Source organism: Phaseolus vulgaris, chromosome 10 (genome assembly GCF_051622355.1).
Source record: "Phaseolus vulgaris cultivar YP4 chromosome 10, ASM5162235v1, whole genome shotgun sequence".
NCBI lineage: Eukaryota > Viridiplantae > Streptophyta > Magnoliopsida > Fabales > Fabaceae > Phaseolus > Phaseolus vulgaris.
In genome coordinates this window covers 41882347-41897677 of record NC_143507.1, presented here as the reverse complement: position 1 = coordinate 41897677, position 15331 = coordinate 41882347, and the positions used below count along the sequence as shown (strand labels likewise).

Below are 15331 nucleotides of genomic sequence, written 5' to 3'. Positions count from 1 at the left end.
AAAATTTGCTAAGAGTTGTTCACTTGACATACATGGTCTGTAGACCAAGAGGATCCACAGACATAACAAAATTCCTGACCACATCTGCAAAATCAACAGGTTTTTTAGAAAAGGACCAAACAAAAAGATAAACATTTTGAAATCATCACTCTCAAGAACAATTGATTTAAAATAACACATCAAAGTATGGTTCATGGATGCATAAAAAAATATAAACAACCTGCAAGAAATATGTGAACATCCTTCAGTTTTTTCCACATAGAATATGCATTTTGGACATCTTCTCCAACTTTTGTTCTTAGCAAGATCCAGCACCTGCAGATCTTCTCTCCCTCTCTCATCCTGCTTCAAGTTGTTAAACTCCCTGCAGTCTAATCCTGAATGCCATGAAACCTTGCACTGTGCACAAAACAGTCTGTTGCAATGTGGACACTCAGAAACAGTTATATCTTCATCTGCATCACATATCATCATTGCTGAACAATCCTCAAAAGGACAATAAAATTTTTCTGATCCAAGCACCACAATTTCACAAAGAGCATCTTCCCATCTATCAAACACTTCTTTAGGGATAATGGAACGACAGTGGTGAGGCTCTATAAACTCTCTGCATTTTGGTTCAGGACATTTCACCATCAGTATACTTTCCTGAATCTTTGCAGCAACATGTCTTCCAATGCAATCATCACAATAAAGGTGAGAACAGTTTTGGTTCCTGAACATTTCTTCTCCACTCTTGGCATCCATGCAAATTCCACAGTAGGTACGTGTATGAGAAGTTTCACCGGTCTCTTTCTGTTTCCCCTTTAGGGTTCTCAAAACTAGGTCACCCTCATCTTCTTCATCTACATCTACATCCACATCCACATCCACATCCATCTGAATAACTTCCTTTACAACCCTAGACGTGGTGGAGGAATATAGGGCTTCTTGCAGTTGTAGCTCTTCAGCATATTTCTCATCTGAAATTGGAAATATTTCTTCAGCATCAAGAAGTGCTGAAAAGTAGAAATCGTCAACAAAATGATGATCTTGTGCAGTAGAGGGAAAATTCTTAGAAGAAGATGCAGATGAAGTTCCCTCCATTTTCCTAGATGAAGATGCAGATGAAGTTCCGTACATTTCCTCACATAAAGTTGTTATTCACAAGGAAAAGTTAGTATTCTGTGTGATATATGCACTCATAAGAGATCTGCAGAAAGAGAAGTAGAAGAGATGTAAGCATAGAGAATGCAAAAGGTTAACCGTTTTGTTTTGAATGTTGCACGAATTTCAACCAATGGAATGCAAAAGGCCAACGTTGGAATTTACATCAGTTTGAATGCTACTAAACGTCGTAAATTACTGTAAAGCATTGATTGATATCCGTTTAAATATTCATCCATAATTGTTAAAAATCATAATAAGGGATTATTTAAAGAAACTTTTTAAAAAAAAAGCTTTAACATACATATTGGTTACGATTATGTTCTAAATTACTGAATAAAAATAGTAATAAATGTATTTTAATAATATTTATTATTATTAAAATAGTCAAATATACACACAAAAAATTATCTCAAAGTATATTTTTGTTCTTATATATAACTACCCACAATTAATTACAATAGTAACCAATATTGTCCTGTAATTGTGTTTTCTCTCTTTTTTTTTCACCCCTTATCAATTTTCTTTTGAAGTTTTGATCTCTCCCTCCGATCCTAAGTCACTAATGTAAGTTTTTCTCCTCCTATTGTAGTTAATAAAACTCATTTGATTATATCACTACAATATAATCAAATTAATGCTCTGTTTATTTTCCACGATAAATTCTTGTGAGAAAATAATGGCGATGAACACAATTCAATAAATAAAAAATTATTTAAAAACAGGAATTGAGACAAAATTTGTGTGATTTGCAAAGAAAGCAAATCATATAAATATATTTTATTATATATACATTTATATTTTTTTATTATTAATTTATTAATATTTATATTAAATTAAAATAAATATAATTTAAAAAATAATAATAATAATTATTAAAATAATAAATATATGAAATAATAATTATAATAAATAATAAATTTATGAAATAACAATTATAACAAATAATAAAAATAATTATAAAGAATAAATAATAATAATTAATAATAATAAAAATAAATCTAATTATTTATATAATAATATTATTATTATTAATTATAAAAATAAATATATAAATTAATTATTTATTTATTTTTATTCATTTATTTTTTAAAGTAAGGATAGATTTATAAACTTATATTTACACATTTTAAATAAATTAAAAACTTCCACATAACCATTATGTCAGTCACAAAATTCAATAAACTTTTTTCAAAAATCTACTCTAATATACCACAATCCAAACAACCTCTTCCTCTCAAATCACTCCAAATTCACTCCTTCAATTCTCTTCCCCAATCCAAACACACCCTTAGAGATAAAAAAAAATAAAAATTAGTCACTATATTAATTAAAATTAAATACTATTTTAGAGATTATTCTCACTGGCTCGAGGTCGGTAGGAATCTGGACGAGCTCCTTGTGATCTCCCTTCAAGCTTCGGTGATCCAGCTTTCAGAGAATGAAGGGAATCCACCTGCGATGAGGTCGGGATATTGTGCATTAAAATCACGTTAATTGTGTATTAATAAGATTGATTCCCATAATATATTTATCCAAATTAATATTATTACCCTGACATAATTATGTGGGGATTTATAATAATAGTCCCAAAAATCATTGTGACATTGGCCTTGGGCCACTTGACAGGTCAGACTAATCGATATATGATCGGCTAAATTCGAGACGGTACAGAGACTAAATAATTATTTGTATCTAAAATAATTTTTATTATTAATAAAAAATTATAAAATGGTTTCTAAATTGGTATCTAAATCAACTATCAACGTTTTAGCTAATTTAGAATATTATTAGTTAAAAAAACCTTGGTAGCTAATTGTTAGATACCAATTTAACCACTACTTTATAAATTTTTATTAATAATAGTAACTACTTTAGCTAGCAATAATTTTGTAGTATCTAAAATAATCTCTAATTTAGTCCAATAGTAAATAATTATTTTGATTTCTAAAACTAATTGTAATTTGATGATTTTTTTTATAGTGTATGTTATGTATATTATTAAAGAATGTTATTTAATTAAGTAGTTTTAAGATAAATTGTATTTAGGAAAGGATTGGATAGTAGATTTCAAACAATAAATTTGTATAATATAAATATTTATGTTTTTACTAAGATTGTCTTTTATAAATGGTTCTGCCCTTTTTTGCTATTATAAATGGCTATACCGTTGTTTTGTGGTATGATAATGTCAAAAATAAAGAAGACTCTCAAAATTTGATTAAAAATAAATTAACTTTAGTTTAGGGATGCCAATATGTCACTCCATATAGATTCGTCTCGTACTTGATTTGTCCTAAGTGAAAATTGTGAGTTGATTTTATTACATTGTCCTGCGTAAAGGTTGGCTATCGAATCAATATAAGAATTTATTTTGTTTAAAATTAATGAAAAATATTTAAATATAAATTATGAAAAAAAAAATTATTTATTAGATTATTTTTTTTCTTAGTTAGATGAATTAAGTAAATAGTTTCACAGTATTAAATTAATTTAGGTAAATAGTGTCACCGTATTATTCTCACAACATGCATAATAAGATATGGGTAAAAAAAATTATGATGATGTTTTAATTTGTATTGAAATTTAAATTTTAATCGTACTAATAATTTGACTAATAAAATATTTTATTAAATATATACACTTTTTTAAGGTAATATGTGTAAACATGCATGATTACTATTCTAATTTTTAATTTATATATAATGCTATATTTAAATTTTATTATAAAAATTGTGAAGGTCTGGTTACTGCATTTAACATTTGATAAGTATTGAAACTTAAACAATCTATGCATCTCAAAAAGACAAAAAAAAAAAGCACTGTTAAATATTAAAAAATTATTATCGAAATTTGTGAAGGTGTTATGAATTGGGATTGTGGGAAGTTTTTCCTGCACCTCCATGCCTTTTTTCTTGCACCTCATACTTCAAAAAATACTCAAATTACTCTTTCACATTTTTCATTGAATGATTTTTCTTTAATTCCAGAATGTGAAATTCAGAGACTTCTTGGGTTATAGAATATGGAAGTTAAAATTTGTGTTTCGGATTATACAATATTTCAGATTGCACAATCCATATAATATAAATTTATATTCCATATTATAGAATTTGGAATGAATAATTTTATAATTGTTGAGAATATAAGGCTGCAAGAAGAAACTATAGGAGTGCATAACGAAATTTTTAGATTTTTAAGATATACAGATTATGCGGGTCACTTCGTCCGCCCCACACTTAGTCCATACGATTGTATGGAACAATAGAAGATTCACAAGCCATAGTAGAGGCATTGCTATTCTAGAGTTTGATGTTAGTCCAAATGGTGTGTAGCTTATGAACAGAGTATTTGTCCATTTGCATTTTCTGCTAAGGCTTTGTTTTAACATTTGGACAAGTTGTGGAGCAAAGCCGTAATTTCCATAAAGGATCACGAAGTAGTCTAAAGTTGTGATTCACTATGTGGTATGACTAGCTCCAGAATGTGTGGCAACGTATTGTTGTAGCAAGAAAACCAAAATCACAACTAAATTGAATGTTAGAGCCTCCCTTTTTCTTTTTGGGATAATTGTGATGCACAGTAGCTGCATAATTCAAGCATTTTGCTGCATAATAGTTGCTTTCGTGTGGAGCCTAAGGCTACATATTTGGCTTTGCTATATCTAGTTTAAACTGGACTGGTAGTAGCTTATCAAGTTAGAATTTGTGAAGGTAAGCACAAACTGAAACAACTTCTTTTATATTATGTTATTCTAAAGCTAGAGTAAGCTTTTGTGTTTATTGTTTTGTGTTTATTGTTTTTCGGTAGTTTGTAGATGTGGAGATGAACCATGTATAAGGATTGGGATACTCTTAAAATATTTCCTTTTAATTTATTTATTCATTGTTGACAATTAGGTGTTAATTTTTATATTAATCTATATATTTATTCTATTTAAATCCATTCAAAAGTCTTTAAATAAAAAAAAAAAAGAGATTTGAGATGTTTGACAAACTATAACTCTATATTAATTTTAATATATAAGACTAACCCAAATTAGAAAGACAATATTACCATGTTTTTTAATTTTAATTGTAAAAATAATAAAATATTTGGGTTATTTTAGTCCTTTTCTTTTTATATACACAAAACATAGAACTAATTTACACAAAATAGACGAGAGATAACGACAATTCATAGTATATAGGTGAATACAAATCTTATATTATAAGTCGATTTTATAAAGTTGAGTTAGACTTAAAATTTCATTCTTAATAGGCATAATATTTATATTGGTTCAAAATATTAGATATAGGATCTTAAAAAAATATTTGAAATAAAATCAATTCAAATTTAATATATTCAAAATGCTCTAGAAATTGCAAAGGCTAACTTTTGATTAATTTTGTAAGTTCTTCTTATGCCTTAAATGCACTTGTTAAACACTCATAAACAACTAACATTACAAATTAACTCAATTACTTAAATTGTGTAACTAAAAAGTTACTTGTGTTCAACGCAATTAGCCATTCACACCACAACAGTTAACAAATACATAGTTCATTAAACAAAATATTCATGTTCAATAATAGGGTAAACATGGGACACACCTTACTTTGTTAGTTTTTCACTAAACTAGTTATTAATAAAGGGGTATTTTTAGTTAGTGTTATGTGTCCACTTTGTTCACAAGTACTAGAATAATTTAGTTTTGGGTTGTGGCATGGTTATGGAGGTATGGAACTCTTGTTTTAGGTAGGTGAGTATTTGGGGAGTCCAAAAAAATATTATTTTTAATCACTTTGAGCAATTTTCATTAGCTTGTTGAGTAAAATGAAGAATCAATATTGGCCGATATGATTGTTTGCAATAATATGACAAATATGGGAACATACAAACTGTGTTGTATTTAAACAAGGGATTGGTGATGCTGAGAAAATTTTGCAAATGGTCCAACTTAAATCTTGGCAGTGGTTGAAATGCAAATTAACAACTTTTTTTTTTCTCTTTTTGTGATTGATTTATGTAACCAATTTTATGCATCAAATCTCTTAATGAATTGTTGCTTTATGGATGTATGACTGATTATAAAGTATATTCCTTTAAGCTATAGTTCATTTAGCTGGTTGGGAATTGTACTACCAGATGGCCGAAAGGCCGACTAGACGACAACAGGCGAAGCTAAACGCGTAATTAGGTATAAACAACCCAACTTAAATGATAAGCACGGTTAAGGCACAATTGGGCCTTCGTTTGGACCCTAAAGCAGGCCCACAGCGGCCATAGCCCACCTAGAGCAGTATAAATAGCAGAAGAGGCACATCACCCAAGGTAACTATTCACTCCCCACTCTTCTGGTACTTAGCTCTCGGTCTGACTTGATCGTCGAAGTGTCTTCGCAGGTACTCCCCCCATCGTGTCCAAGCCGAAGATCCAGCTGGAAGAAGACCAACCGAAAGACCGACAAGACGAGAAGAACAGCACAAGACATCATCAGAGGAAGTGTTCTGCAGGGCTTAGATCTTGTAGGAACAAGAATTTTTTTTTTTGTTAGTAATGCATGGTACAGTACATGACTAGAAATATGTGATCTGGTGGTCTGGACTAGAGTGCAAGATGTTGGTGTTGCAGTCATCTTTGCAAATTTGTGCCATTTAATTTCGTACGCAGAATTGGGCTTGGACATTATTCTTATAAATGGGTTTAAGTGAAAGTGTCTCATAAGGTTTTTTTGTGGAGTTTAAACATATTAATGGTCTTATTATGATTGTTTATTGTACACTTATCTCATATTGTTGTGTTTTTTGTACTATGAAATATATTTGTTTTGTATAAGATTGTGAGGGTAGCTAAGTATATATGAAATAAAACTTCTTAGCAGCTCATTCTTCATGTAGTTATTAGTGGAACAAAGTTTATTTTGGAAGAACTTCTCTCATTATGTTAGTTTTGAAACACAAACATATGTAGTACTCTTGGATCTTGTAGATTTAGTTAGTGGTCATCTTTATTGAATCTTCTCTTTGTGATAGGATTGAAATATCTCTTAAGTATTTTATATTAATTTATTTATTATTTATCGATAAAAAAAATCCACCGTATACCAAATTAATTATTAATTATTAAAACAAAGAATTAATCTACTAACACAACTTACAATTTAAATCATCCACTTAGTCAAATGAACCCCTACACATAAAACTAATAACAAACTTTATAATAATAACCATCCACAAAATTCAAAATTGGTTACTCCATCTAACATAGTTATTCGACTATAGACATAATTTTAACCAATCACCCAATCTAATTAGCCAGTACAGATAACATAATTGACGAATAAATAGAAGAAATCATATTAATCATTCACAAACCCATATTAATCACTATAATAACATGTTAACCAACTAACAAACCTATTTATTATATTCAATGTGAAGTTAAATGAGTACCATATTAACACTTGCCAAATAAAATTTGAAAATAAAAAAATAAATCACATACGTTTTTTCATATCGATTGCAAAAACCATGTATTGGTTCTCTACATTTTTCCAATTAACAAACACATATCTTTGAATTAAAATGCAATTTCCTCTATCGTTTCTTTCTTCAACTTTTCCAACCTTTTTCTTCTTTAATACTTTTTTTTTCTTTCGTTATTTATAATTCTTTCCTTTTATTTTGAGCTAAAACTCATCCCAAATATTATCTACTTTAAAATTTGAATCTAGTTAAAGTTTTTTTTTCAATATATTAAGAAAAAAAAAGTATTTAAAGTATTTTTTTCACACAATAAAAGGAGTGGTTAGTGATTCATAAAAAAGGATCTAGTCAAATCTCTTAACATTTCCCTTAAAAGATATCTCGTCCTCTTCTTCTGTCACTTTCTCATCTCATTTGAATAGAATGAAACCCAAGTGATACATCACTCTTATTTAAAAATAAAAATATCTGAATGTTTTTTATAAAAATTATAAACATCTTATTAAACTGAAATAATCCCACACCTCATCTTCGTATATATAGGTTTAGTTTAAATTGGGACGAGAAATCTAATTTCAATAAAAAAATTATTGACATATATATAGCAAAATATCTTGATGGCAGTCCATATCAGTGTTTAAAGCTTGGTCCAGCAATTCTCAAAGAATTTCGTTGTGAGACAATATTACATGTGATAAGATCTCCTCTGACACATTTATTTGTGTTCTTGTCCGTATACATATCAGGTATCGATATTTATAAGACACTTATACGATAAAGTATTCAATTTAAAAATATTTGTTAAATTATTTATAATTCTAATACAATTTTAACATAATTTTTTTAAAAAAATATATTATTTTTTAATAAATTTAAATTTATTGTATAAAATTTTATTATAATTATAAAAATAAAGAATAAATCATTTTGAACTAGTCAAAAAAATATATGTCTAATAAAAAAACAAAACATATATTTATGAATCTTTATTATCAAATTATATAATTTATAATTATATAATATATAGAATGTTTCTTTATATTGGAGATATTTTCGTTGATAGATAAGATACTAATTATGGGAAAATTGAAGGACGGGATTTAAAATCTTCCCTATCACCTTATCCTTATCTATTATTTTGCATAGGGTCTCTCTAGGAAACAAAGGTACGTAGACGACACAGTAGAATATTTCAGTATAGTCCAAAGATAAACTAAATAATAATACTTTTCTTCCAAAGATAAAACTAAATAAACTATAAGAATATTATTCTAGTTAAAAAATATTAAACATGTCACATCCTTTTGTCAGAATTCTCAAAAACAAAGATGAACTTATAACATGTTTCATACACAGTACATGTAAGTATCTCTATACTTACTAAGCAATCTACAAAAATTAGAATCTAGATTTGAGTCTCTGCATTCGAAGGTCTTCGAGTATAAGGCGAGTCTCTTCACGTGCCTCACTACAGCATTGTCTGTAAGATGCTACCATTTGCTTGGTGGAGCTTTCCAATTCTCTCATCTCATCCAAAACTATTTGTCTGTTTCGGCACTCCACACTGCAGAAACCTTGATCTCCCCTGCACAAACATCATATCCAACTTCTATCAGAAACCACAACACAACACAATGTTTATAGAGATAGTTAACTCAAGTATAAGGTGTTTGCTTTTAGGTTTTTCAGTTGTTGTGAAGAGATTAGAAGATAAAAGCCTCAAACAGATCTAACACATAATAAATTATTCAAGATATGTTAAGTTTAGCATGATTAAGCAATTATGTGTAAGTAGAATCAAGGGTTTGGTTTTCTTATATGTATATATGTATACCTGTACATGTAAATATCTTTGTCTGGACTGAGCTGCTTCTTGCATAGATTGCAGGTTTTAAGGAAGCAGAAGTGTTGTTGAGGGATGGATTGGTTTGGCTTTCTCATTGCAGATTTCAAGAGGACATTTGAGGTGGTTTTTGAGCTGGTGATTTGAGGGAGAAGTCTCAAACCAACATCCATGTTGGTGCTCTCAAATGATCTCTCGTGCTTTCTTCTTTTGTTCATCGCATGCTTCCCTTCTTGGTGTTCCACTTTAAAGGGGCTAACTATGAACTTTGTAAGCATGGTGAGTGGGGAAACACAGAAGAGAAATGGAATATAGAGTAGAAAAGAAATTGGAAGTGGATGAGTTCTTGAAAGGAAGGAATGGTTGATATTTAAAGGAACCATGCCCCCACAAAAAAGGGCATTGCAGCATCACTCATGTTTTACTCTGTGTAACTGTTGTGCTCCTATACAACACGTGTTGCATAACTGCATTAGAATACAAATATTTTTATCTGAGATTGTTGCAGCCTTTTACAGCATGCTTTTGCATAGGTCAAAAAACAAGAAAGTGGACAAGAGGGAGCAAAAAATAATAGAGTAGGTGGTGAAATTATGGCTGGTGTCTAATTCTGGTGTTTGTATTATTGCTTTTGTTTGGCCCACATGGGGCACGGTTGAGAATTGCTGACAGAGATTTGTCTTTTTAATAATGGTTTGCAATATTCACACATGAAACTTGTGGTACCCAAGAAGACATGACATAAAGTTTGGTTAAAATTAAGCACAGATTCCACACATAAACTTTGGATCCACACCACAGTTGCAGAGATTTCTTATTCTTTCCGATGGAAAAGTAACAATGGCAATAGCCACTTACCGTATATATTCATGAACAGAATGTGCCATATATATTCATGGAATATTTGAAGGTCCTATCATTAATTTGCATGGTTGAATTATTAAAGGGGTAAAACATTGTTTTGCTAATTGAAAAGGAAATAAAAAAACTGGCTTATGAGTATTAAGGTATGAAAATTATATTTGTTTTGTAAATGAAAACAGAAATCAAATATTTTTTACATCGATTTTATCACTTTGAATTCTTAAGATTTTCATGGAAGACGAAGCTTATAATTTCTATTTTTGCAGAGATTTTTTTAAAATTTTTTTTAAGACCATGTTTCACTTTTACGAGGAGTTACATTACAATTTTTTTTTTTTTACTAAGTATTAAGTGAGTTATTTAGTTTCTTAAAAATGTAGGAACTTGTTATGAGGTTTAGTTTATGTTTTTTATTTCTTAGAGCCTCTTATTTTTGTTTAGGGGTTAGTGGGTACATTATTTACTATTATTATTATGTTATTTTTTATTTAGAACCGATTCTATATAATGAGCATCTTGTGTGCAGCAAAAGAGTTATTTTCTTATTTTTAATGGTAGTGATAAAAATTAATTTAAAATTCCCTTATTTTGATTTTTTACACTCCTGTAATTTCTTATATTTTGTGGGTTTTTTCTAGAATAATTATTTTTTATAAAGAATTTAAACTATTCTAAAAAATTAGATAGAATTTTTTTAAATAATTTTAAATTTTAATATATTATTAAAGTATTTTGATTATTTAAAATTGTAAAATTTTAAAAATTCACTTAAAAATTAAATTTTTTATATCTTATACTCTCCTTGTTTTATATTAAATATCTAACATTAACTAATATATTAAATTTTAACTTACAGTTTTAATCTTGATTTGTTTACACAAGTTATATAAAATATATAATTTTAGTCAACAATTTTAATCTTATTTTTTTTACATAATTTTAATAAATTAAAATCCGTAACTTTTTTTAATGCAATATAACCTAAACAACTAAATTCTAACATGTTTCACACTATTTTGAACCTAAACTTGCTTATAGATCAACTAAAGTTAAAAATATCGAGACAACCCTCAAATTAAGTTAAAACAAACCTATCCTAATGAGTTATTTTACTAACAATTTCAATATTTCAATAACAAAGAAATATCAATTCGAATCCACAATAGAGTATATTACACAATGTTCTTTTACATGTAAACGTAATAACCAATTTTAGTATTTCTAAAATGCAATTTTGTATTTTTATTTGTAGTGTTTTTTATATGTAACATTACATATGCTCGTATAGATAAAGTGAGTCTAGATAATACCTAAAATGGATTGTACAATTGTTGATGTGTTTGTTACCTCCTCGTTCCTTACTTCAAGTCTCTCCCTTTAATTGCAGGTGCTCGATCAGGTTTGACCTGAAAATGATATTTCGACAATCAAATAAGTACTCTGTATCAATGGTGTATAGTGAAAACTGATTAAAGCATATCTTACACTCGGTAGAGGGTTTATTTATAGTGTTTAGCCTTTGGATTTATGGACCGAAACTATCAAATATCAATGTTAACTGATTTTTAGCATGATTCCCTGATTTATATGAAGGTATATTGGTATATTTGAAGAATATCTTTAATAAATCAATATTTTTCACTAAATCAGTCTTAGCTAATTTCTCGAGAGTGTCACCCGGATTTGATGAGACATGATTATGACTGATATTTGATAGGGAGGTATATTTATATTTGAAGAATATCTTTAATAAATCAATATCTTATACTAAATCATTCTTAACTAATTTTTTGGGAGTGTTACCCGAATTTGATGGGACATGACATGATTATGATTGTAGAAAGTTTCCATAACTGTCACTGCTGCCATTTACTGAATGTCTTAAATGTATTTTAATACAGTTGGTCGTGGCTCAAACAATATCGCCCGTACAGATACTTTTAAATTAACAATATTAATACATTAATTTTATCACTATCACATATAAATATATCTATAAATATTAAAATAATTATACACCAGCATTATTAATTCAATAAAATTATAAAATCAAAATTAACATATTTACGCGATATTAAATATTAAAATATTAAAACATTTTCAACCATGAACAGAACTTATTTAACAATAAATAAAATAATCCAAAGGTCAAAGTACGGAACCGACCAAAAAGTTAGGGAGAATTAAGTGTTCATTGTCACGTGGTAAAAACATATAATCTCATATAAGCATTCATAAGGCGTGCACAAATTCAAGTTACTATAATAAAAAAAATGCTGCCGAAAAATTGATTGAAACGCGGTTTGTGTTTTACCTCTTTCTTTATAAAATAATTAAGTTGAACCAACTTTAATGTAATTTCTTTAACCGATAAACATAATTATATCGTGCACTTAAATTAATTAAATACAACTATAAATTTATATAAAAATACATTTTTAAAATATAAAAAATATTTTTCTAATGTCCAATTTTCATGTTTACTTTTTTAATTTATTTCTTTCTTATATCTTCGGTGAAAATTGTTTATAAATAAAATTAATATTTTAATATAGATCTGATTTAAAATTATATCATTTGTATAATAAATTCCCTGTCCTGGTTACTAAAAAGATAACGAAGGGATTAAAAACATTAGTGTTTACTTGTGTAACCTTGTTGCAAGTAATTTAAGAACTGAATTTATGATTACTATGGTTGAAATCATATTTATAATTTTTTATAAATTGTTTGATTGGGATAATTTACTATTTACTAGATGGTCAATGTATTGGATTTCCAATCTACATGGATTTAAAATTTATATTTATTTTAATTAGATTAAATTTATTTGAATTTTTTAAATCCATTTAAAATAGATTAAATTTAAATAAAATTTATTTTGTTAATTAGATTAAATTCATCTCAACTTGGATCCTAGCGGTTGAAATAAGCTAAATAAAAGAGTTAGGTTGTTAATTCTAACTATCCAAAACTTAAAGCTAGATATTTTTGTTATCAAAATGTTTTAATTCATTACAATTTTGACAGTTATAAATAACATTGTTTGTATTGTATCAGTATAGTTTTTCTAATAAGAGATCTCAGTTTCAATTCCAATTATCAAATTAATTCCCAACCGAGTGGTACCAAGAGCATAGGGAGGGGACTTGTGTGCTATCCTGGCAATGAGGTAATTGTTTATGGAACATTGAGCAGAGGAGAATTTGTTGTTTTGCAAGCCAAGAGTTGGAGGTTGACTGCTACATGTGATAGCTGTCATGGTTGCATTCAGTGTGGTTCCAAGTAGTCTTCCGGTGTTTGATTGGAAGGACTATGATGATTGGATTGTAAAGATGAAAGACATTCTTGGTTTTTAAGAATTGGAAGAAGCTGTCAAGATTGGGTTTTAAGATTCAACCAAGCTTGAATCTGAGGAGCAGAAGAAAAAGTTTGACAAGCAGTTAAAAGAAAATAAAAAGATTGACTGCAAGGCACAAATGTTATTGCATCAGTCTGTCTCAACTGCCATTTTTCTAGAAGATCTCAAAAGCTGAATATGCTAAGCATATTTGGGACATACTGGAACAAATCTATGGAAATACTAGTAGGTTAAGAAGGTGAGATTACAATCACTCAGAAGAAAATTTGAATTGTTGTCCATGACTCAAGAATTAGTGTGAGATTATTTTGTAAAATCCAAACAATTGCAAATTCCATGCGAGGTTGTGATGAGTAGTTGCGTGTTTCAAAGGTGGTTGAGAAGATTCTTATAACTTTGATTCCGGCCTTTAATCACATTATTGTGGCAATTGAAGAATCCAAGGATTTGGATGCAATGATAGTAGAAGAACTTCGAAATTCCCTTTAAGCACATGAGCAACGATTACTTTTAATAAAAGGTAAAGAAAAAAGTAGTATAACAAGTTTTCCAAGCTCAAATTACTGGTAGAGACAGAGGAGATCAATCAAGTGACTGACCTAGTTCAAACAATCAGACCCAGAGTCAAAACAGTATGCAAAGGCAGAAGTTGGCTACTAGAAGAGGGAGTCAAGATCATGGATCCAATAAATTCCATGATAAAGAAAACTGCAGTATTACAATTGTGGTAAGTATGATCATTTTGCAACAGAATGTTGGGGAGCTGATCACAGTAACAACACTAAAAATTCATCCAAAAAAGATGAAGCACATCTAGCTCGAGAAGATGAAGATTCTTATTTAGATCAAGTGTTATTGATGACCACTACAAATAAGGAGGAATATGCTTCAAGTTGGTACTTAGACACAGGCTGTTCCGATCATATTATTGATTTTGATTCTAATGTCAAAAACAATGTGAAATTTGCATATAATAGTATGATTTCTGCTGAAGGAATTAGCAAGGTCAGATTCACTTGTAAAGATGGAAAAGTTGATTGCATGAATGATGTCCTATACGTGCCATCAATGAAGAATAATCTTCTCAGCTTAGGCCAACTACTGGAAAAGGGATTCAAAATGTCAATGAAGCATAATTTCATCAAGATCTATGATTAGAAATCAAGGTTAGTTCATAAGGCACCTTTGTCTAAAAATACGACTTTTAATATTAACCACATACTGTTTGTCTTCAATTGGGGATAATCTTCAATTGGGGATAATGAGCAAACAAATATGTTGTGGCACCACAGATTTGACCATTTGAATTTTAAGAGTTTGAACAGGTTAAGCAGTAAACAGATGGTCACAGGGCTGCCACCAACCAACCTGTCTCATAAGACATGTAAAGGCTGCCTATTTGGAAAGCAATCAAGAAATAATTTCAAGAACTCCAGACTGCAAAGAGTAAAGAAGCCTTTGGAGGTTCTATATTCATATGTATGTGGCCCTCTAGACAACAACTAACTTGGAGGTAATACGTATTGTCTTACTTTTGTGGATGAATTCACTAGAAAAATCTAGATTTACCTATTAAAGGAGAAAGGTAAGGTGTTTGGAAGATTTGTGAATTTTTGTGCTAAGATTGAAAGGCAATCAGGTCATGTCTTA

The 15331-nt window shown here is 29.0% G+C and overlaps 2 protein-coding genes across 2 annotated transcripts; both read right to left on the bottom strand.

Moving 5' to 3' along the window:
- Nucleotides 1-8: 8 nt before the first annotated feature.
- LOC150024817 (E3 ubiquitin-protein ligase RSL1-like) lies at nt 9-1086 on the bottom strand. Its single transcript, XM_090296178.1, has 2 exons — nt 221-1086; nt 9-84 (listed from the first exon to the last, which is right to left on the bottom strand). Exons 1-2 carry the CDS (start codon nt 1084-1086, stop codon nt 9-11), a joined length of 942 nt encoding a protein of 313 aa, XP_090152304.1.
- Nucleotides 1087-8854: 7768 nt separating this feature from the next.
- LOC137819575 (FCS-Like Zinc finger 17) lies at nt 8855-9811 on the bottom strand. The gene is made up of 2 exons (XM_068623465.2): nt 9448-9811; nt 8855-9198 (listed from the first exon to the last, which is right to left on the bottom strand). Exons 1-2 carry the CDS (start codon nt 9732-9734, stop codon nt 9012-9014), a joined length of 474 nt encoding a protein of 157 aa, XP_068479566.1. The 5' UTR covers nt 9735-9811; the 3' UTR covers nt 8855-9011.
- Between the last annotated feature and the right edge of the window lie 5520 nt (nt 9812-15331).

Coding starts and splice junctions, on each gene's coding strand:
- LOC150024817 (XM_090296178.1), bottom strand. CDS start 1,086: ATGGAGGGAACTTCATCTGCATCTTCTTCTAAGAATTTTCCCTCTACT. Junction 85..220: donor TGTTCACATATTTCTTGCAG/GTTGTTTATATT, acceptor TTGATTTTGCAG/ATGTGGTCAGGAATTTTGTT.
- LOC137819575 (XM_068623465.2), bottom strand. CDS start 9,734: ATGCTTACAAAGTTCATAGTTAGCCCCTTTAAAGTGGAACACCAAGAA. Junction 9,199..9,447: donor AAAGATATTTACATGTACAG/GTATACATATAT, acceptor ATGTTTGTGCAG/GGGAGATCAAGGTTTCTGCA.